The sequence below is a fragment of the Strongylocentrotus purpuratus genome, unplaced genomic scaffold, assembly GCF_000002235.5.
Source record: "Strongylocentrotus purpuratus isolate Spur 01 unplaced genomic scaffold, Spur_5.0 spur5_scaffold_19, whole genome shotgun sequence".
Taxonomy (NCBI): domain Eukaryota; kingdom Metazoa; phylum Echinodermata; class Echinoidea; order Camarodonta; family Strongylocentrotidae; genus Strongylocentrotus; species Strongylocentrotus purpuratus.
In genome coordinates, this window is record NW_022145604.1 from 11323339 (window position 1) to 11347388 (window position 24050).

General features: G+C 38.1%; 2 protein-coding genes across 2 annotated transcripts in view; one reads left to right on the top strand and one right to left on the bottom strand.

Annotated features, from left to right (window-relative positions):
* LOC586410 (co-chaperone protein daf-41) overlaps positions 1-3837 on the bottom strand; it is a 12314-nt gene extending 8477 nt beyond the window's left edge. Inside the window, exon 1 of the mRNA XM_786194.5 lies at positions 3706-3837. Coding sequence (XP_791287.3) covers positions 3706-3716 — 11 coding nt within the window. The 5' untranslated portion in view covers positions 3717-3837. The remainder of the gene's footprint in view (positions 1-3705) is intronic.
* Positions 3838-7772: 3935 nt separating this feature from the next.
* Positions 7773-24039, top strand: LOC100888284 (nostrin). Its single transcript, XM_030990302.1, has 15 exons — positions 7773-8099; positions 9798-9883; positions 11956-12036; positions 12884-12946; positions 13667-13748; positions 14644-14706; positions 15353-15463; positions 15900-16124; positions 16630-16749; positions 17805-17913; positions 18955-19013; positions 19601-19729; positions 20903-21188; positions 21877-21957; positions 23053-24039. The coding sequence occupies exons 1-15, from the start codon at positions 8055-8057 to the stop codon at positions 23205-23207; spliced, it is 1695 nt and encodes a 564-aa protein (XP_030846162.1). The 5' UTR covers positions 7773-8054; the 3' UTR covers positions 23208-24039.
* The last annotated feature ends 11 nt before the right edge of the window (positions 24040-24050 follow it).

Here is a 24050-nt window from a genome sequence, read left to right on the forward strand (position 1 = left end):
TACAAACATACTCTCTTTTGCAGGTTATGAACAACAGTGCACAAATTATGCTATAGTTTGTTTTGGATGTTAAAAGATGTGAACATTTCAATCAGATCATCAATTTCTTCAAACTTTACAACATAGATGTTTAATCGGCTTGCTTTGTACTTTGCCTTAAAGGGATCCGGTAACTTTGTCTCAGATTCTGAAACAAAATTCTGGATTTAGCTCATGATGCAATGATAATTATAAACCTTTAGGTCAGTCAGGAACCCCATGACTTTTACAAGCCGATCGCCAGTCTGATTATCAAGATATTTATGATTGGAATTACAAATTTTAAAAACCGTTCGCCTGACGGTTTTCATAACACTACAGTCTATTGGGGAAAAGGAGTATGGTAAAACCGGTCACTCAAAGATTTTTTACTTTTTGAGGCACTTCTTGATCATTTTGAAGCGCAATTTTTTTTAGGGCTTCAATATTACACCATATCACAGACACTGATAACATGTAGGACCGTGTATCTCAGATTTAACATTGTTAAACGATCCCTTTAAACTAGATTCATGTAGTGTGTCATTCAATAATATCACTATCACATACATGTACAGTATGTACAGTGGAAGCAAAACATTACAAAAATACTTTTAACACATAAAAGTATACAAAAGCATCCCCAGCCATTAAAGTAATAAGAAATATGGGAATCCTAATTCATTGTACATCCCAATATTTTTGCATAAATTTGAGGAAGGTACTATATCTTTAGGATCATGAAATGATCATTAACATGTACATTTTTTTATGAGGGTCAAGCACTTGAAAGGTATTTGTACAGAAGGCTAGTACATTTGAGGGTAATTCATTCAATGAAAGGAAAAAATTATGAATTAATTAATTTTGAAGAGGCTACACCTTATTTTCATGTTCATGTTTTAATTACCCCCACAAATTGGTAATCCATTTTCTTGTCATTTGGAAATTTGGCAGATCTACAGCTATGTCAACATTATGTTGTACAAGTTTCTATAATAGGTATCGGATACTGAATACTGATTATTGTTTTATAATGGAAGCCTTTGTGCTCATCAATGGTACATGTATGCAACCAATGAGTGTGTCATGTAGTGTGCAAGCCAATTTCATAAAATTGCTTGATAAATTGTTATCATTAATAAGCGTAAATGCCAATTCCAGTTTTGGATAATGGCAGTAGTAATCCTTTCTACATAGATTAGTTACATGTACTGAGTGCCCTTTTAAAAATACATATTTCTCATAAATTTTTAGAAAAACATTTTAATTTGCTTGATTTTATCAACTTCATATACCTGTATCATATCCATGTCATGACCATGCACACTGGGTATTGCTTAAGTGGGTGATTTGAGTTTTGTAACCTACCAGATAGTGTAAATTGACCATACAATCTTTTGTTAAATGACATCATTTGGAACAACCTCTATAAAAAATGAAAACCTCATGATTTGCAAACACACACCAATGTAAATAGCAAAATGAGAGGTTGAACAAATGAAATTTGCTATTCTCACATCTATCATTGCCCCTCTTTTGAACTAGTTAAAGTATGAAAATGTCTGTTAAAAGTTTAATGTGACGTCCGAAACGTGCAAACAGCATACCAGAAAGTGCTGTTAAAGTGGCTAAATATTTGTTATGAGTCACTTTTGTTGAGATTTTTTCTGATAAATTACAATTAAGGATATACTGAAGCAGCCAGCCATGCCTTGCATCACAAAGTGTGGCTTCAATATTTTATGTTTTATAAGTCAACTTTGCAGAAAATTTAGATATTTTACGGATTATTTGATTTTTGGCATCATATTTCTACACATTTTTATATTTAAATCTGAATAAAATCATCAAAATAGTGTTTTTAACAGGAGTGTCCATTGTGAAATGGTAACTTGCAGATATGATCGAAAATTAGATGAAATTTGTCGACTTTGTGTTAACAATAAAATTGTATAACGTCCGAAACACCATTTTGTGATTACAAAAAATTAATGGATTGCGCTGCTTCCGTATAATGCGCTGTACGAGTGTTATTCAGCGCATTATACGGAAGCAGCACATTTACGAAGTGCCAGTCAGAGGTCATCACCATTGTGTAGAGATCGTGAATTCACACGGTACACGTGAAAAGGGAGCCGAGCTGTATCGGTCTGGTGAGAAAAATTGCCCTTATTTTGTTATTTTTACATCCTATTTTTAAATTCAGGAGGTAATTAAGACCAAAACTACCACAAAATTCATCAAAGCCACTGTCCAATATTGGTCGGGTGCAGGAAAGTGTGATTTTGGACCCATTTGAGATGTTGTTTACCTACCTCTCCGTGGGACCCTATGGGAGCCATTTTAAGGCTCCCTTGAATAATATCATAAAAACCCTTTCAAGGGAGCCCTTAAGGCTAAGGTGAACCATGTGAACTAGCCGATTCACAAATGCTAGCAAAACAGGTCAGGAGACAGAGTAGACCGAATTTTCCGTCTCTTTCGTTCGTTAGCCTCTTATTGGGGTAGGGTCGGCTCTCTCTTTAGAGACGGAAGCCGTTTATACACATGTCCTTGCTAACGCCACGGCCAGTCCTGGCCGTAGCGTTTTGCCCCCAAAATCCCCCAAAATGTCATTTTACCTCGAGCATGTTATATTGTAAATCAGTTCCACTTACCAACTTGACTGAAATAATCAGTTTAATAGTCCCTTTTTAGGAAATTATGGGTCAAAATCGGAATCCATGTTGAAAAAGATGGATTCCGATTTTGACCCATAATTTCCTAAAAAGGGACTATTAAACTGATTATTTCAGTCAAGTTGGTAAGTGGAACTGATTTATTATAGCCTAGGCCTAATTTACAATATAACATGCTCGAGGTAAAATGACATTTGGGGGGATTTTGGGGGCAAAACGCTACGGCCAGGACTGGCCGTGGCGTTAGCAAGGACATGTGTATAAACGGCTTCCGTCTCTAAAGAGAGAGCCGGCGACCCTACCCCAATAAGAGGCTAACGAACGAAAGAGACGGAAAATTCGGTCTAGAGACAGAGAGGAAAATCAGCAAAGGATTTGTTGGTTTTTCTACAGGATTTTGAGTTGTAGATCTAGACTAGACTAGACTTTATCAGCTGGATCTGGATCTGGAAAGTACAACTGATTTATTTAATTCTTACAGTCATTTACGGTACTAAAGAAGAAAGAAAAATGCAACAAATATTAATATTTCTCCATTTGATTTACAAAATCTATTTTGACTTTTTGTAGATCTACACATGATGACATGTCGACATGACAATGTGATGTGCAGGAAGTGTGTGAAAATATTGTACTTTTTAGCTTTAAATATGCTTTTTTTAGTCCATACTGTTCACGCTTACTTTCCCCTATTTATTATGTACATGTGCAGGATATGTTAGCGCTACGACTCCGAGTCCGTTTTCGTACGACAAGTCCTCACATTGCGATGTCACATGTGGTCAAGCAGCGCAGCCCGATTCCTGAATGTGACAACACAAAAAGTAACGAATGGGACCGTAGCCACCCAATTTACACGACTCCCACGTGATAAGTCTTACGATTTATTTGTACATTTTAGATCAGTTATTAGAAATCAAATTTTAATGCTGTGTGAGAGCACCAAAATAATTCATCAAGCTTATCGATGGCGATAAAATATGCATTATGGCTTTGTAATACTTACGTTTCGGCCATTACTGTGAAATTTTGATGTAGAAGCTTCGACAGAATTTGGATGCGACGAATATTAACCAATCAGGGCGCTCGTAATTTAGCAAGGCGCAGGCTGAATTGAGACCTCCAGCTCGCGTGTCATGCATTTCGTATAGGAATAACAAAGGAAAGAGAAAGAGACATAGTAGAAGGATAAAACATGGAGTAACATACAGATATGCAGAAATCGAAGAGAAGATGATAGAAAGTTCAAAAGAAAGAATTAGATAACGAAAGTTAGTAAAATATTTTTAACATTTGTTTGTCACTTACTTTATTGAACTCTTTATGTATAAAGAAAGATACATTCCATGATTAACTCCCTGATTCTCATTCAAGGCTAGGCTACTTTCTGAATACACAGTACATGTACAATGAGTATGCCTACATGTACAATACAATACAATGCGGAAAAAATAAACTTATACTTAATATAAAGAACCACCAAAAACAATAGGCATACAATGGCGAAAAATACAACGATCATGTCATATCGAATCGCTTCAAAGGTTTAGGATCTCTCCCCCCCCCCCCCACCCCCGCCACCCGCAAAAGAGAGAGAGAGAGAGAGAGAGAGAGAGAGAGAGAGAGAGAGAGAGAGAGACTGGGGGAAGCTATATAGAGAGAATTAAGGAAACTAAGAGAAAGAGAGAGAAAGAGGAAAGAAAGGGAAAGAGAGAAGAGGAAGAAGAAAAGAAAAGGGGAAAAGAAGGAGATCGAGTGGAGGAGGGGGCGAAAGGGCCTTGCCTCCCAGGCCTTGTCTTCCCCCCCCCCCCCCCCGTCCCCCTTCAAAAAAATAAGCCGAAGGAAGGAAGGAAAGAAAAAAGGAAAAAGAGGAGAAAAGGGAAGGAAAATGGAGGAAGAAGGGGGATATCAGTTGCGATTAATCCCGCCAACAATTGAGGTGGATCGAGGGGGCGAAAGGCCCATTCCTCCCCCCCCCCCCCCCCCCCCCCGAGACCTAAATGAGAGAGAAGCTATGAAGGGAAGGGAAAGGGAAAGAAAAGAATAATACAGAGAAAGATCGAGGTAAGGGAGATCAGTTGCGATTTTACCCGCAAACAAGGTGTAGATCGGGGAGGGGGGGGGGGGGCTCAGGCTGGCTTACTGGTGGGAGGGGGGGGGTGCTGGTGGGGTGCTTGGGGGGCGTTACCCTCCGAAATAAAACTCAAATGTGATGTATTTCTGATTCGATACCGGTGATTTACAAATGTTGCTGAAATAACATTATTTTTCGAGATATTTCCTCACTCTTTAGGTAATGATATTTTTTTATGCGTTTGTTGGAAAATGACAAATTCTTAATCTTACAGTCAGGCAAGAAATAAGCTTATTTATATGTAACAGCCCGGGGGATGGTGTGGCTCGGGGGCCTCGACCCCCCCCCCCCCCCGCCCACACACACACACACACACACAAGCACACGCACGCACGCACACCACACACACACACACACACACTTTTTTGAAACAGTATATTAAAGAGAAATAGAAAGAAAGAAAGAAAGAAAGAATAGTGACCTGTAGCAGTGTCAAAATATATGCTCATCTGACCATGATTAAATGCCTTAAACCCTGAGCTTCTGGGGGTTTCGCCCCCTAGACCCAACGCAAATTAGTGTCCTGCCAGTGTCACAAATAAAGTATCAAAATATGCTTATCTGACCGTTATAAAATGCCTAAAACCCCTAAACTTCTGGGGCTCCGCCCTGGACCCCACGCCAATTAGTGGCCTGCCAGTGTCACTTTATGTTACAGAGAAAAAGAAAGAAGAGAAAGAGAAAAAAATAAGTGACCTGCCAATGTCACACATGAGGTATCAAAATATGCTCATCTGACCGTAATTAAATGCCTAAAACCCCTGAGCTTGCGGAGGCTCCGCCCCCTCGACCCCAACACGGACCATAAAGAGGGGCCCTGGATGCTCACCTGACCGTAATTAAATACCTAAAAACTCTGAGCTTCCGGAGGCTCTGCCCCCTGGCCCCCCGCCAATTAGTGACATGCCAGTGTCATAAATAAGTTATCTAAATATGCTTATCTGACCGTAAATTAATGACTAAAAACCCTGAGCTTCCGGGGGCTCAGCCCTTTGACCCCACGCAAATTTACGCTCACTCCGCTCTTCCTGATCGTTAATACTCCACTTTGAAGAAAAAAACGTTCTGCGGGGCCTGTATGTAACATGTAAGAGTGGGGGTGATGTTAATTTTTTTTTGCCACTCCCCTTCCAAAGGTTTTTGCTTATTACGCCACTGCCCGTGGAAGGTGAGCCCCCTTGGCATGTTTGCCCCCCCCCCCCCCCCCCCCCAATCCCAAACTGCTTCCGGCGCGCCTGATTGCCCTATAGGGGGTAGTTGTGTGGGGTAGTTGTCCTAATATAAAGGGTGGTTGTCTTAGGGGGTAGTTATCTGCGGGTAGTTGTCCGGAGGTAGTTGTCTTAGAGGGTGATTGTTTTATCAATATAAATAAAACTTAGTGGAAAGTGAGGCAATGGCGTCAGAAGTGAGTTGCAATTTATCTTGTGATTTTCAAAGTTTTTCATTTCATTAAAAATTCATAACTTTCTTATTAGTTATATAATTTTGCTCAAACTTTTTTTATTGGTTTGCCTGATTTTTATGCTTCTATTTTTCGAGTGGACTTGCCCTTTAAAAGGCTATGAAACATTTGCAAATTTATAATTAAATGTAATAATTTATATCAAAATAAAGCAGATAATTAAGAGGGGGGGGGGGAGATGATTGCGAAAGTCGGAAATATATTGGACCAATAATAAGAGGTACATGATTGTTTGAAATATAAGATCACTAGATCTATCATTGGATGACGTAGCGGACAACTCTTCCGTTTGTCGTGTTAACAAAATATCACAAATTTCTGGCTTTCTCCTACATAGGCTAAGTTCTCTCTTGGGGCACTACTCAAAATATATTATGGATAGCATTATTGGTCATCTAAAAAGAAAACACCCTCCTGGGTCAAATATTTTGAAGGAAAAACGAATGACATTAAATAGTCATATTGTGAGTAAGCCAATATTAAACATAGATGCCGCGGCGGGACTCGAACCGCGAACCTTGTGATCCACAGTCCGGGAACGTATCCACTAGTCCAAGAAACCTCTTTAGATGAAGTCTTAAAACAAACAAAAATCAGCTCTTCTTGAATAGATTAATTAGTATCTTATCTTTTCTTGACATCAGTCTAATCTCATCTTAGTTAATCATCAGCTTCATAATAGGACTACAGCATTATTTTGAGCAAAGTCCAACTTGCGTGGCATAGAACCATTTCGGTCAGTATAATGCTGGGAGTGTTATAAAAAAGAAGCCCCCGGGATCATAGGGGATATTTACTCCCCCTTTATGAACCTAAGAAAATCATCAAAGATAATTATTATATTCCACTTTGGTACTTCAATAATGATAATATCAATAAATGATGATGAGGAGGAGGAGGAGGATGAGGATGATACTAATAGTAATGATAATAATATCAACAACAACATAAATGTACCGGATTCTTTCACTAACCTTCATAGAGTTTATTCATGAAATATTTAAATTATCCTTAATACAAATAGGGCCGTTCACATTATCATCAATATTCAAGAACTATAACTAGGTCTATAAATCGCTACATGTAGATCAACATACTGGATCAAAGAAAATCGGCGCTGACGGATCATAGCATAATGTGAACAGAGTCATCTCTATACGGAGAGTTTGGCAAATTTGGCTTCAGTTGGTCACAACATGGCGTATATTCTTTTGATGTGCATGATTGTGGTTGCCCAACAAAGCAATATTTGCCATATAACGATTGTGTCCAGCTCGAATCGCATTGGCTCTGATTGTAAGTAATATCCAAGTCTTATAGGTTAGAATTTAAGGCAGTTGGTAAGGTCTGACCGAGGCTTGGAGACCTGCCATCCCCGACCCTCTGAATGAACAAAATATTCAACCAATCATACTCGTATAAACATGGCGCGAAATACTTAGGGAGTGTACTATAAACCCATAAAGGTATTGTATATCGTGTTTTACTGTCGTCTGTATATAATGTGCCCACTGAAGTTGGCTTCGACTAGACAGGCACATGATGAAGATGTTTATAAACTGGGTGGAGGGTAATTAATTGGTTAATTTGTCTAAACCAAGGACGGCAGTGTATGTGGTGATCAATTAATGCATACATCACCACACCCTAATTACGTAGCACCGAAAAAAGGAGTGGATCTGGGACTCGTGACTTGTGAACATTTCATCTTTTAGTTATCTTAGAAGGATTTTCAAAGAGCTCGTGGGAATAAACAGGGATGGCGGTCGCAACGGATCAGGTTAACTTCACAACAGCCTTTGTGGTGAGTATATTGTGGTATGATGTTTTCGGGGGGAATGTGGTATATTGCAAGGCTCTTGATGCTAATGCCAAAAGTCACGGGTTCGAACCTTCGAGAAGGTGTTATGTATATCTCTTTCGATCTAGGTCCTTATTGAATGGGAACTGGCTAAAGACGGGTAATAAAATGGGCCATTTTTGAAATACATTCAAACTTCATGCATACCTCTTGGTAAATTCATGTCAGTGACGAATTATTACATTTACGTGTTACAAGTAAATTTATTTTAATGAATACAGATAACATACATTGAGTGTTTCTAGGTCGGACAGCGGCCATCATGTTTTTCTGACCTAACAATTATTTATGCAAACAGCATGGGTGATTGTAATACTACTATAGTTCGATACTGGGCGAATGCATACAAATTTGAATACAGTCATTGACATGGCCTATAATGCAGGGCCCGGGGTAAGAGCAGTATGTGGCTATACCCTGAGTAAATAGGACCAAACTCAGTTTACTAAAGTATGCAGATACAATAATGGATTGCAATGTAGGCCTATAGTGACTGACTATTCAGTTCACCTGCTTTCTTTGTGGATGAAATTCTGTGCTAATCTTTAGTTGTTGCAATATCTGGTAAGCCTTCGGCAAACTCAATTCGATTTGAAATGAATTAAGTTGGTCTATTCTGAAATATGAATGAGTTACCTCTCTTCTTTTTTTTGGGGGGGGGGGAGGGGGTTCAGTTCCAGTTTTGGTTTTGTTTTTATCTTTTTATTTTTCAAAGAAACTTGAATTTTCTTCCTTCTGATGGATTGTATTTAGATTGTTTGTATATATAGCTGAGTTTTCTGTAATAACAATATTAAAACATAGTTGACATGCACTATTAGTATGCATATAGCTTTCCACAAAGGATCTGATCCTTTGTGGAAAACAGTTTTGAAACTCACAATACTACCCTATATAAACAGAACTTAATAAATAGATGAATATTGAACATGTCAATATCATGGAGTCTTTGCGTCTTTGCCAGAGAAACGGGGCACGAAGCCAGGGTTGGGGTTATAAAACGGGGCAATCATTGCTTTATCTCTCTCTCTCTCTCTCTCTCTCTCTCTCTCTCTCTCTCTCTTTTCTCTCTCTTTCTCTTTCTTTCTTCCCATTCTTTTGTTTTTGCCATTTTATCGAGGAGAGAAGGGAGGAGGGTAACGTGCCCCCAAGCCCTCTCCTTGGAGGAACACCACTGTCACCAGTTCATGAGAGGAGCTTCCATTTATAATTATTATGATCCAATAACAGAGAAGGTTGGATTCTGGTTTAGAAGAAAAAAAATTGAGCTTTCTCACTCTTTTAATGTGATTTGGTATAATATCATAGTAAGAGTATTACATGAAACATAGTCCTCATTTCGTGCCAGCAAACACGAAATATGATGGGGAAATAGCTGAAAAAATTTGGACCAAACTTGTTATGCTACATGTTTTTATAGTAGTGAAGTGCATGCATAATTAGCAAGATCAAGTCAATTCCTCTTCCTATTCATCAACGCAAGACCTTTAAAGGATGCTTCCATTCTTATGTACTACTATTATGTATCAAGCTTTCCTAAATTCTTTGTTTATTTTACACTGTAAAATAATGAACCAAGACTAGACATTTATCGATAGTTGAGCTAAACTGAACAAATATTATTACTTTTGATGGTGACAGGATACCACTGGGTATGAGGAGTTAAGGAAACATATACGAGAAAGCACAGAGTTCACCAAGGAATTGGCCCTCATCTTAGAAGAAAGGTAAGTAAGGCCTGACGCACACAATGACGTCATTTTGCAGACGTAAGACTGCGTCATTTTTCTGACGCATAGGACTGAGTCACTGAGACTGGCGCGGCATATGAAATCGTAATCAGAATAAATGCACCATGTAGAATTCAAGGACTGCCTTGAATTTCTGGCGTATACTAATCTATCGTAAGTATTAATTGAAAGCGCAAAGGAAATAAGATACAGTGCATAAATTATCTTAGATTTTTACTTGTTTGCGCTATTGTAATTCCACCAGTAACACGACCATGCAAAGCTACTAGCACCACCAACACAACCATAGCCAATTACTAATAATTACTTCTAATACTACTAGTATACTAGTATTATTACTACTACTACTGCTACTACAGCTACAACTACTACTTCTCTCTTTCTCTCTCTCTCTCCGTCTCCCCCTCTCCCTCCCTTTTCGCTCTCTCTCTCCCTTTCTCTCTCTCTCTCTCTCTCTCTCTCCCTCTCTCCCTAGATCTCTCTCTCTCTCTCTCTCTCTCTCTAACTCTATAATTATGCTGGTTCCCTCCTCTAAATATAGGAATGATCTTTCTTTCTTAATTGTTTCCCTTCCCAATAAAAGCAACAAGTTGGTGACTATTATGAGGTGGAGAAAGATGCCCTGAAAAAATTCGGAAGGGTGTGTGGCTTTGCCGATTAAAGGTTGTTTACAATAACGTTACTAATTAACCGTGGTTAATCTTCCATATTTTTCGTACAGGCCAGGCGATATATATCAGATGCAGTCATACATTAAAAAACATTTTGAGATACAGAAATGTTTGAATTATGTCTATATTCTCCTCATTTTCGTGCATAAATTATGTAGGCCTATGATATAGAAAAAACAATTGTTGAATCAAATATCCGTTTGCACAATTTTTTTTAATTTTTGTTGACGTATAGGATAATAAACCAATTCAATTCGAGATATACTTACTTCGAAGCCTTTGCTTTTTTTGTTCGAATAAAGGTTATTAAAAAATAGAACCAAGGGTATAGTTTCACAAACCCGTCTCCAGTATAAATTTTCCGACATTTTATTGGAACGCGTTTTGGATATCAAATGCATGAAACGTGTTTTAATCAAAATGGAAACGAGTTCCAATAGAATGTCGGAGAACTATTATTCGTGAGAAGGTTTTTTTTAAATAATTATACGTTGCTCAATGGGCTGTCTGCGACCTCGTATGACGTTTTCGTGAAAAGATGCAGTAGAAATAATAAGTCACTTGTTTTATGACTATAGAGTGTGCTTCAAAAATGAAAAATAAAAAATATACCATTACATTGAAACTATAATGAAGAAAGTAAAGATGAAACAATGCGATGAGGGTTTCTATTCCATATGTGTAGAGGTGTAGATGTGTTGTGGTATAGTGGATAAGTCACGTGAAACCCCGGCCCCCCCCCCCCCCCACTCAGTGTTATTTAGGGTACGCATATATGCTCGTTCCCTCTTTTTGAAAGCACCCCCTATCTGAGGACTGCCAACATTTCCGAACCCCCCTTTCGCGGGCTTTTTGCGGGCTTTTCCTGCCTTGGAGACCCCCCTAAATCAGGAAAAATGCTCAATGTACCCCCCTAAATTCGGAATAACTCCTCAGAAGTCCAAAGAGATGAGAGAAAAAAAGGAAAAACACCCCCTTTTTAAAGAAATCTCCGGGTGAAAAGTCAAATACACCCCTTTTTTTACAATTCTCGGGCAGGACTTTTTCGCACGAAAAGTACCCCTTTACCGGAAATTTTGGCAACACGCATGCGGTCATTCCGACCCCTGAGTGGGGGGGGGGGGGGCGGGCGTGAAACACAGGAGTTCGAATCTCTCCAACAGATATAACGTCCCTTGGCAAGGCATTTATCGACATATGCCACACCCGATCCAGGTGAGGTGCTCAGTGGAACGCTAGAGCGCCATGATGGCAGCCATGCAACATGATCCGGGGCAATTATTGTTGAGCGCCAGAGAGTCATGCCTGACAGACACGAGCGCTATACAAGAAACAACTGTAATTATTTATCATTATCATAATTGTTTCTGATTACAGGGCTGAAGTAGAAATTGGTTACGCTAAACTTCTCAACAAACTTACGGCCAAGGCCAATAAGGTCACAAAACATAAATCAGGGTAAGTTCAAACTGTTTGTGGAATGGAAATGGGATGGTATTTTGCAGCATTGAAAACGATATGAACGATACGTGATGATGATGATGATGATGATGATGATGATGATGATGATGACGATGATGATGATGGTGGTGTTGGCAATGATGGTGTATGATGATTTCGTTGGTGATACCGAAGAAGAGAATGAGGAGGACGAAGAAGACGGCACGAATTGGTAATGGTAAATTTGTTGATGATAATAGTTATGATTATGAAAAGCAGGATGATAAAATAGGGAAGATGGCGGAGAAATGTATATCTTTAAACAAAAAAATTTAGTACGCTATAAAAAAAAAAATCAGAATTGACTGTTTAATCACCATTTTTAATCTCTTCTAGGAGTATTATGGTGATAATTAATTATAAAGATGATAATGAAGAGTGACAATAATAATAAACAGGTAGAGCAGGCAGGGGAAGAGGATGAGGAGCGGGAGGATGGTGATAACAGAGGCGGTGGTATATTATGTTTCTATTTACGATATAGTAATACTGATGATGATAATGATGATGATGCCGCTGATTATGGTCGTGGTGGTATAATGATTATGGGGATGATGAGGATGATAATATTTATGATAATGATAGTGATGATTATAATGATGCTGATGATACTGATCAAGGATGATGATAATTATGCTTTTCTGCTGATCATGATGGTGGTAATAGTAATTATAATGATTAGAGTTATGATGATGACTATAAGGGTAATAAGGATGTCGATGGTGACAAAACGGGGAAAGTGATGAAGATGGTGATATGTTGGAAAATGATAAGTAATAATTACAAATTCTCTTGTTTCTACTAGCACACTTTGCGCGGCATGGAGTATCCTCTGTGGCCAGTTCGATACCGAAGCTACGGTTCACAAGTAAGTCTGTATCAGATCATGACAGTGTGGTTGGTGGGGGGGGGGGGGTGGGTGGAGCATCAGGCACACATGAACTGAAAATTAATTGTGTCCCTTATTGTATCATCCGGCGGAAAAAGAATGCACTAAAAAGCACCTCCAATTCCAATGTGATAGAAAAACTTTGTATTTGTTATCATATTGGTATATACGTGTCGAAGCCTTTCGTCTCCAATTGACGAGAGGCTGCAGCAGCTAGATCCAATGCTGCTTTTACTTGCACCTTGATAATTATTTGCACATGCACCCTATCATTGTGACACACACTACACCAAAGTTCTGCAAGAATCTTCAAGATTAAAGGAAGCAGACTGCACCAAAGAAGAAGAAGAAGAAGTATATATATATATTTGGGATGGTGGGGGGGGGGGGGGGGTGTGGGACGGAAGGCTTCTTTTTTGTCACTGATTTTTGGGGCTTGTGCCTCTCCTTACCCTTTTTTGCCATCCTAGAAAAAAGAATATTCAATTCGCCACTGACTTATAATAAACGCTGAATAAACAATGTTTGCAAATACGCTGAATTCAATCCGGCACGTTCAATTTTGCTGTAAATATATAACTTATATAAGTTGCCTTTTTTTAATTAAATCTCCGGTTGGAAGATGATAAAGACCTTCTTTTTATGATTAAAGCAGAGTAATATCTATTTCAATTTTTTTCAATATTTTATCTTTTTCAGATCTGCTGCAGAAACGATTATAAAAGACATTCAGAAACCGTTGAAGAAAATGGCGGAGCAACAAGCAAAAAGTTACAAACTGGTAAGTTAATGCACATTATTTTATCTTTTTTCATTTTTTTTTTTTTTTTGGGGGGGGGGGGGGGTGGGTAACATAATACCCCCCCCCCCCCATTTTCTTTTAACCGAACAATGTTATTTCATTTTTACACATTCGATTTTACACTCTCCATCTGTTTTCGTTTACAATTTCAATGCATAATAATATGATGGCAGACCGTATGATTTTGATGTCCTCTTACCATATAATTTTGGGTGATTAACCATCTTTGAAACCTGTCTGCATAATTATTATGGCGCTCCTTAAAAAAAAAAAAGAAAGACAGATCGAAGTTTAAGTCATGAATGTTTCTTCTATATTTCAATAGAGTCAGTTAGATAATTCGATGAGAACGGCTTCCTCTGTCAATTCATTTAAGAGATTGTTTAAACAAAGTTGTACTTTGTGAACATCTCAGCCAAACATACACTACGTGCATGTTCTGTAATATTAACATGATTTATTCACATAATTGCGACTAAATCAATGTTTTTCTATTGAAATTACAGTTGAACTAGGTTAATAATATATGATTATTTTGCAAACGAGTATTCGTTGTGCCACGTCTATTATTGCTGTGTTATACCTTTGTAAATGTACTATGGAATTTGATTTTAACTGTTCTGTATAAACGTTATGCTGTTTGATGTAAATATGTTCATGTTTATTCAGGGCCCCATGGAAGAACACTACTTATTGGTGAATGGGGGGGGGGAACTTTACAGTAGTGTGCCTTAAATAACATCCTCTTATACATTATGTAACTATTTGAGTGAAATTTGGCTGTCAAAGTCTTGGCGAATTTGGGGCTCCCAACACTTTAGAGGGGCTGTATTAAAGAAATGTCATTATTCTTATGTATTTTTGTTCTATCTAGTTTGAATCGCCCGTGGATAAAGCAGTGAAGTCATTGACCGATTCAAGGGCAGAACTCATGAAGGTAAATCATTACAGTGGTAGATCTAAGATTTAATTATGGGAGGGGGGTGGTCACGTCCAAAACGAACAGATTCTGACACTCCCCCCCCCAAAAAAAAAAAAACAACAACAACAACAACAACAACAACAACAACAACACAAAGGAAGAAGAAAGTAGTATGGTAAAAAATAAAAAAAATAATGACAATACAAATTAAGTTTTTCACATTCTCAAGTGTTTTGGGTCAAAAGATTTTGTGAAAATTATCATTATTTGTCAAAACTTAAAGTATGCATAATGCAGGTTATGACTTTGCCGAGGGGCACTTGTTCCCTATGCACCACTGCATGTGCCACTTCTAACAGCAAGGTGCAAGGTTCGAATCCAAGTACTGTGCGAATGTCCACGTACGTACACACGTTATGTGTCTCTTTTTTCAAGAAAGTGTCCATTCTTTGTTATCTTTTATATTTGTAGTCGTTTTTGTTATTATTTTGTTTTATTTATATTTTTGTACGTCAATCGCTCCTTAAATTCTTTGTATATATAGTGATTATGTCTGATTCAATAACAACTATTACAGGAGGCGTCCCTCCTAATGTACCGTTTATAAATTTTCTTGACATGTAGGCTACATCATGATTAGTTCATATATTTCTATTCACAGAAAAAGAAATCTGTGTACAGTAAGTCGAAGGATTCCCAAGCCCTTTTAAGTCAAGCGAGCAACACAACCAACGCCAAAGGAAAACGCCTTTCAGTCAAAGAAGTATCCAAGGTAAGCTTATATAATTCGTTATTAATCTTCTTATTATAATCGTTTAATTATTTAGGAGCCTATAACTTTGATCAATTTCCTTTTATTTTCATTTTGAATTACACCATGGAGTAAAACCCATGGTTGCACCGCGGTTCTATTGAATTTGTTTCGTTTTGATTTGTGTTGTTGATCGTTTGTTCCTTTTCCTTCAGAAAAAAAAATGTACTCACTACCCCCCCCCCCCCAAACCCAACCCTTACCCTAACCTTTACCTTTGGTCCCTAACCCTAACCCTCATCGCAGCCGTTTATACCGTTTATATCGTTTATACCTACATCTTTGATGAAATAAAGCCCGGACCCCTTTCAGGCGCAGCAAAATAATGTCGGGTAACTCAGTAGTCACGAGAGTCAAGTCTGAAAGAGAGATCCCATTTTTTTCCTCGACTGAACAGGCCAAGGGGAAGAGTTCAAAAGCAGATGAAGTCGTGGTCAAATCGGAGATGGAGTACATGAAGCAGTTGCTCATGTCTGAGAAGTCGAGACAAGATCATGAGATTGCCCTGGTGGAAGCCGCTTCGACTGTACAGAAGCTTGAGATAGAACGCATCAATCAACAGAAAAATTTACTCAATCTATACACCCAAACCATTGTCAATACGACGCCCAAGATAAAGACGGTGAGATTACAGGGGTTGGGGATGGGTTGAGGCACATAGCATTAAGAGAATGAACAAAAATATAAGATGATTACAAATAGAAGGATAAAAACGATGAAACTTGAGAGTCCGAACTTTTGATTAATTTTAGTTATTTTATTTTAAATTGAGTGACACTGCTTTTGCGGGGATCGAAAAATATTGCCCTGGCCCTCGCCTCGGGGGTAATATTTGTGTATACATCCTCAAGGTCATAATACGTTATTAATAATGTTTAAAGAGTAATTCCATATTTTCTATTGTTTATTATAATTTCTATAGTTTATTGACCTGAAAAAAACTCTGGAATAGGCCTTTTTGTCATGGTGAAAAGGTGTTTCATCATGGCATCGCATGATAGTGTCTTTTGATGAAATTGTCTTTTTTTTTAAAATAATTTTTTAAAAACATAATTATGTGTGTTGATGATAAATTTGTTTATGCTTATGATGAATTATTGTGTCAAAATCTTTATTGCTTGTGACAGTTCTGTGACCAAATCAACATGGCCCTCGCTGCTGTACAACCAGAAGAGGACGTCATCGCTATCGCGAAGGCGAAGGGGAAACCCCCTCAACCAACATACCAGCTCCTCATGGATGCTTATGTAAGCTGTAATTATTGCCTTGGGTAGTTGGCGTCCATTTTATTTTGTTTAACGATTTGATAGGAAATGGCCCGGTTAAGATTAACAAATGATATTGCATCCCAAAAATTTAACAAGGTTTCGTGGTATAGATGTTCATTCAATTTAATTTAAATTTTAAGAGTTGGGGTTCGAGTCCCAGCCAGGCACTAGCGTCTTTTGGCAAGACATTTTAATCCAACATTTGCCACTCTCCACCCAGTTGTAAAAGGGTACCTGGCAATACTGCTAGGATTATAATTATTGCAGTGCCCTCTGGAAGATGATGAGGCTTGCCTGCATAAACAAAATTATCATAATGTTATCATATTATTACCTCTAGATTTTTGTTTATCACCATTTCCCCCGCTCGTACACACTATTTTTAATGACAGTTTTATTCCCCCACGTTTTTTTTAAATGAAGACTTTCAATAAACTTACCTCCGTCAACGCACCCCTTTTTAACTTATAAAGTTACAAAGTGACATATCCTATTTGACATTTTGTTTCTCTCTCTCTCTCTCTCTCTTTCTCTCCACCTTTCTTTCTTTCTCTCTCTCTCTCTCTCTATGTATATATATATGTCTTTCTTTTTCCCTCCCCATCTCTCTCTTTTTCTTTCTCTCCCTCTCTCTCTCTCTCTCTTCTCTCCACCTTTCTTTCTCTCTCTCTCTCTCTCTCTCTCTCTCTCTATGTATATATATATATATATGTCTTTCTTTTTCCCTCCCCATCTCTCTCTCTTTTTCTTTCTCTCTCTCTCTCTCTCTCTCTCTCTCTTTTTTTTCTTTCTCTCTCTCTCTCTCTCTCCACCTTTCTTTCTCTCTCTCTCTCTCTCTCTCTCTCTCTATGTATATATATATATATATATATATATATGTCTTTCTTTTTCCCTCCCCATCTCTCTCTCTCTCTCTTTCTTTCTCTCTCTCTCTCTCTCTCTCTCTCTCTTTCTTTCTCTCTCTCTCTCTTTCTCTTTCTCTCTTTCTCTCTCTCTCTCTCTCTATCTCTCTTTTTCTTGTGCTCTCTCTCCAGCAAGAGGACATAAGCAATGGGATGTCAATGAACGAACGCAAGACCTTTACGGCCAGGCATATCAAAATCATAGATGAGGAGATAGCCAAAGAAGAGAGGAAGAAAGACGGTAACGTATTCAAACAGTTGGCCTATTGTCCCCCCCCCCCCCCCCACTCCGAGAACGGACGGACCCATGCGTGTTACCAAAATGTCCGGTAAAGGGGTACTTTTCCTTCGACAAAGTCCGGCCCGAGAAAAGGGGTGTATTAACTTTTCATCCGGATATTTCTTTAAGGAGTGGGTGTTTTTTCTTCTTTTTTTCTCTCATCTCTTTGGACTCCTGAGAAATTATTCCGAATTTAGGGGGGTACATTGAGAATTTTTCATGATTTAGGGGGGTCTCCAAGGCAGGAAAAGCCCGCGAAAAGCCCGCGAAAGGGGGTTCGGAAATGTTGGCAGTCCTCAGATAGGGGGTGCTTTCAAAAAGAGGGAACAAGCATAATTATGCGTACCCTAAATAACACTGAGTGGGGGTGCCGGGCCTATTGTTCGAAAAATGAATTGTTCATGATTAAATTCAAACTTCGACAGCTTTACAGGATATGATCACATTTTGTTTTCTTCTCAATCGACATAGAGAACAGTACTCTAGACTTGAAGTGATATAATCCACGAAGTTCAAGTTATGTTGATATTTCAGTGACAGCTTGATGATTTCACAAGTTCATTTTATTTCGTCTGTTGAGAGTCAGTAGGGCGTTACTAACTCTGTGTTAAAGTATATGAGTTAACGCCCTTCTTGCTTCAAAATGACGATCATTCTGTAAATGATAGTAGTAAATTAAAGCGACCTAACTTTTAGAATCCAGGAGCTATCTTTTCATCATCATCATAAACCCGACAAAAGAGTCAACATTGTCGGGAGGCAGTCGTTTTAAGGGACAATGACTGCCCTTCCTTAATGGTACTTTGTAACATTGTCAATAATGTTAAAAAAACGTTTTAGTATGGTTCTTCATGCATGAAATTAATAATATATAATTTAACCATCTCTGAAAGTATGAATTGAAAAGAAGATCATTTACCCACAACAAAATGTAAAAAAAAATGAAGGAGTTTTCGAAAATAGATTGCCAAAAATTAATCTTTGTTTGTTTGTTTGTTTCAGATGTCTCGAGGAATCAGAAGAACAGTAGTACAACAAGCACCCACTTACAGCTCATGCATGTAAATATCAAAATAAAGATCCACCAGTACTGGGACCCGTTTCACAAAGCGTTCTTTCATTGACAAATGACAAAAATCATTGAAAAATCTGCTGATAACCAATCAGAAGCAAGGATTTCAGGAGCTTATAACAAAATCTGTCATTTGTCACTGATGACAAGTTTTGTGAAACGCCCCCTGGTTTCTGATACAGGCATGATGCGACCCCTACAATATTGCGAGAGGTGGTTGCAGTTGTAGTACATATTACATATATTCCTAAAGATTACTATGGTCGAATGTTAATTCTTTACATACAAATAAATAGTGAGAATCGTACAAGACCGATTAGTGAGGATGATCATTCGTCTCCAAACTCACTTAACACTAGCCATGGACTTATTAACTAAACTACATTTATTTATACCCTTACCAAGTTTATAATTTTTTAAGAATGTGAAACATTGATTTATCCCGATTCTTTAGAATGTGACAATTGTTAGACGGGCCCAGGTGTTTATACGATGTAATAATACTGTAGAAACTGTATCAAAATGAGAAAAATGCACTGATTAAAAAAAAAGTATTTTTTTTCTTCTTCCAAACAGTCCAACGATGTTATAAACATGTTAACTGCATCCAAGTACAAGCTGCTAGCTTCAATCGCAGAGATGGATGGCAAGCAGAGACCATCGTGTGGGATGGAACAGTTCATGCGAATCAACAAAGACAAACAGGTGGGTCTATTCACATCTGAAATCACAAACGGTTGTAACAAAAAACATGATCCGCTAATGTATGGAACGCCAAATACTTTTTTCTTTTTCTTCGGTAATCCCCATAATGAACGCACTGATAACAGAATTGATATTTGGCACTTAATAAATCAGTGGACCAAGTTAAATCATTAGTCTACATTTATAATTACGAACTATTATTAAGATTACAGCCTCCATAAACTGTTTATGATCGTTGTGCTATGAAATAGGCTTATTAATATTGTCTATGACTCTATGTCACTAGGTGTTTCCTTTTACCTATAAACACGACTGTTTATCTTTAAGGATTTGCTACTTTACATACTATCATACAAAAACGAAAATTAGTAGATCCCCCACTTTATTTAGCTTTTCGATGTAATTATCATACTTATGAATGTATCTTTTATTATAACTATTACCATGTTTATTATGTTGTATGATTAGTTATAATTATTATTATGTATAACATGTTCAATTGTGTTATTTTCGATCATTAAAAGTGGAAATTAATCAACTTGAATTTGGACTTGAACTTGGAACTTGATTTTAAACTAAAACCATAATAAAGCATTGACCATAGTTATCATGTTAATTAGTCTTACTTTGAATCTTGTAAGTCCTATTATGTCGGTTACACACGAGGCTTCATCGTTTTGTTGACGCAAGATTGCGTCACTATAGATATCGCGGTCTTTGACGCGACAAGTGAGACTGGCATCGTGTAACTTAAAGAAGCGATTGCAGGTTGAACGGAATTTCCTTTATACACATGATTATATAATCTAACGTATAAGCAATGGAGCAAATAGGGACTTTTAGATTTGCGTGGACTGATACGTGTGACGTCCATTCAAGGCAGTGTATTAAAAGGACGTCGATCGTAGCAATCCACATTGTCTTCGTGCAAATCTAAAAGTCCCTAATGACGCTTCTTGTACGACGAGTATTGTTCCAGGCCTGGTGTGCCTCTTGACTACGTTTGGGCCTGATCTGCGCTTTTATATCTGATCATCACGTTCCTAATCAACTTTTACAGCTAGTATATGTTTGAACTCTGCTACTTTTGCCCTCTATCAAAATCAATCAAATTTAATTCCAATTTAGAGCTATCATCAACTATTTCTTCGATTGATAATTTTTTTTCTTCAGGGGACAGCAGTGTCTACCCTTCACTATCCCCGCACCAACGCACCAGAGCCGAAGTCTACCCGGAACATCTCCGCCATTCCTTCCTTGGCTATCGTCACTGCTGCTGCTGTTGCTCCTGTTGCTGCAGCTCCTGTTGCTGCAGCTCCTGTTGCTGCAGCTCCTGGTCCACCTGCAGCGGTAGCAGCAGGCAGTGTCGTGGCGGAGAAAGCTGCTGCTCCTATACCTCCAGCTGGAGCTTATGCGGCCCCACCTCCACCTCCCCCTCCCCCTGGATACCAAGAATCAGGTAACAGATGATAATCGTGAGAGAATATTGTCCTCAGATGTATACTTGAATGGTTTAACTCCTGACCGAAGATGCAACTGTCGTGGGTTCGAGTACCTTTTGAAATACATTAATCAAGATTTGCCAAGATCTATTCGAGTGTTGACATGGGCATGAGAACCGGAATTTCTTGAATGCTGTGAGCACTAAAATCGTTAGCCTACCTGGAGCCAGTTTATTATTAGAGCACATTGAGAACTTTGTGTGGTAGACGATGTTAGGTAAATATGAGCGCTGTAAAAATAGGTTATCCATAATTTCAATTTTTAACTTTATGTATGTCGAGTTCAAAAGACCTAGGGGAATAACAATGTAATGCGCTTACAAAAGCAGTATTAAGCGCTATACAAATGTTACTATATAAAATAATGTGCGGCAATTAGTTCTTAAGCCAGTAATTCAAAATGATATTTCGTACTGTTCACATTACATTAATATTTTCCACGATGTCACTTTCACGTGACACGTTCAAGACCGCACCATTGGCTGACGCAGTCCTACGTCACGGTAATGACGCTTCGTGTGCAACGGCCATTACAGTTATCTGTCATTGGCCCTGCTTCATAACAAATTAGAATAAGATATTGATATCAGGAAAACCAGCAAACCAGTGTATTGATAATAACGAGGCTCAATCTCTATTCTACAGAAACCAACAAGGTTCTAGGACAATGCACGATTCTATATGACTATGACGCAACAGATGACGATCAAATAGATATCAAAGAAGGTAAGATTCATAAGAGCTAAAAAAAAAAAAAAATCAAAAAAAAATCAATAAAGGTTATCATATCGTATTTATATAGAATAGTTTAATTTAATTGATTTTATTTCATTATTATCAGATATAAGCTCATTGTAAATTCAGAGGAATTATAAGTGAAAGAGAAAATGATTGCCTGAACTGGATAACCAGGTGATATCTGAAAATTTGCTTATTTCCGATGGCATGCTGAGAATATAGATATTGAGGCCCGAATTCACAAAGGAGGTTTGTCGACAAACCTAGGTTTATGTGCGTCATATAACGTGTTTCAATGCGTTTCAGACCAAGGTTCAGACAAACCTTGGTCTAAAACGCGTCAAAACGCGTCATTATGACGCACATAAACCTATAGGTCTGTCTACAAACCTCCTTTGTGAATTCGGGCCTTAGTGTTCAAATCAGGTTGGAAAATATACAAATCAACAAACTACTGTTAGTATCAGATTGAATATCTTGAATAGGGGAAGCATTTTATTGAAATTTAAAATCATAGCTAGTGTGTGTGTGGGTGTGTGGGGGATGGGTAGCAAACGAAAAGGAACTTGATAGAGAGAGAGTGGATGGGTGTGTGAGTGTATGTATATGTGTGTGTGCGTTTGTCGATGTGCGCGAGTTTAGGAGAGATAGAGAGAAATACTGCACTGGTGCCGCGGCCGGGAACACACTTGATGGTGGTGGTGGTGGTGGTGGTGGTGGTGATGATGATGATGATGATGATGGGGCTTGATGAAGTACTGAACCAGGTGCGAAATGTATTACAACTAAATTTAATTTCGTCTCACTTCAAGACATCCACCATTTTCTCAATCAATAAATGCCCCATCAATAATTTCCCCGGGCTTTTCATCGAAATCATTGGGTTAGCCGGTTAGGGTCGGGGTTGCTGTAGGGTTTAAGTTAGGTTTAAGGTTAGGGTTAGGGTTGGGTATAGTACGCGTTGGGTCTAAGGTTAAAGTTTTCAAACTCGGTTAGTATATCAAATTATAGCGGAGCATTCGTCGTAGGAGCATGTGTCGTAATACTCTTAATATTTACGATAATGTTGTTTTAATGATACAGGTGACGTTATTAATCTGCTTGAAAAGGGGGATGATGGTTGGTGGAAAGGTGAGAAGGAAGGTCGGATCGGTCTCTTCCCAGCTTCCTACGCCAAACAAGACACGGACAAGCGGGATGATGACAGTAGTGATGATGATGACAGCGATCGGGTGTAATGATATATAGATACCCTCTAACATGCCAAGTATTCAAGAGTCCCTGTATATCGAATCTTTTAGAAGAAAACATTTGGTGATTACCTCGTTTGGGTTTGAGAGTCCGAAGTAAAATTAGTCGAATATATTATTCTCAAAAGAGGAATTTAAACCACCTTTTGTGGAGTAGATTTAAGTCCAAAAATGGAACGTCTCTGACGTCATGACTCCTTACAGGTATTAAATGGTTGTCATGGAGCTGATTAAGACCGGAACGGACGATTTTGCCAGGTCTTTGTTTTACACAAAGTCATCCTTCCATTACTGTGTGCCTATCGCTTTGTGCAAAACTACTCGTGTTGCAACGAGCGACCATGCAGACAAGCGAAGAAAGCAATCGAAGTGTTGAGGATAAATAACAACTTTGAAAATCTTACATTGTGTATATCTATGTATAATATATCTCAATCCTGTGACATCACAACAATCCTTGAAATACAAAGAAATCACTTGTAAACATTGTGATTTTTCATTTTAAAAATGATTTTATAGTATAACATCGTATAAATGACCCATTTGAAACATTAAAGACGTGCTAGTCGTTTGGATTCATCGTGAAAGAAAATTGTGCAGACTTTATTCTAAACGGTTTGGTAAGCAGGAACATTGTATTTTATGTTTTGTTTAAATCATCACTGTTCTTTTTTTGCTTTTAAACAAGTTGGGTAAATCGTGCTAAAAATCACAATGAAGAGTGCATACTACGGCATTAGAATTTGGACCAAAGTTGCAAACTTTTTGTAGTGAACTCTTTCAGTGTGATTACGTGATGTACTTATCTTTGTGTAGTTATGTAGTTCTAAA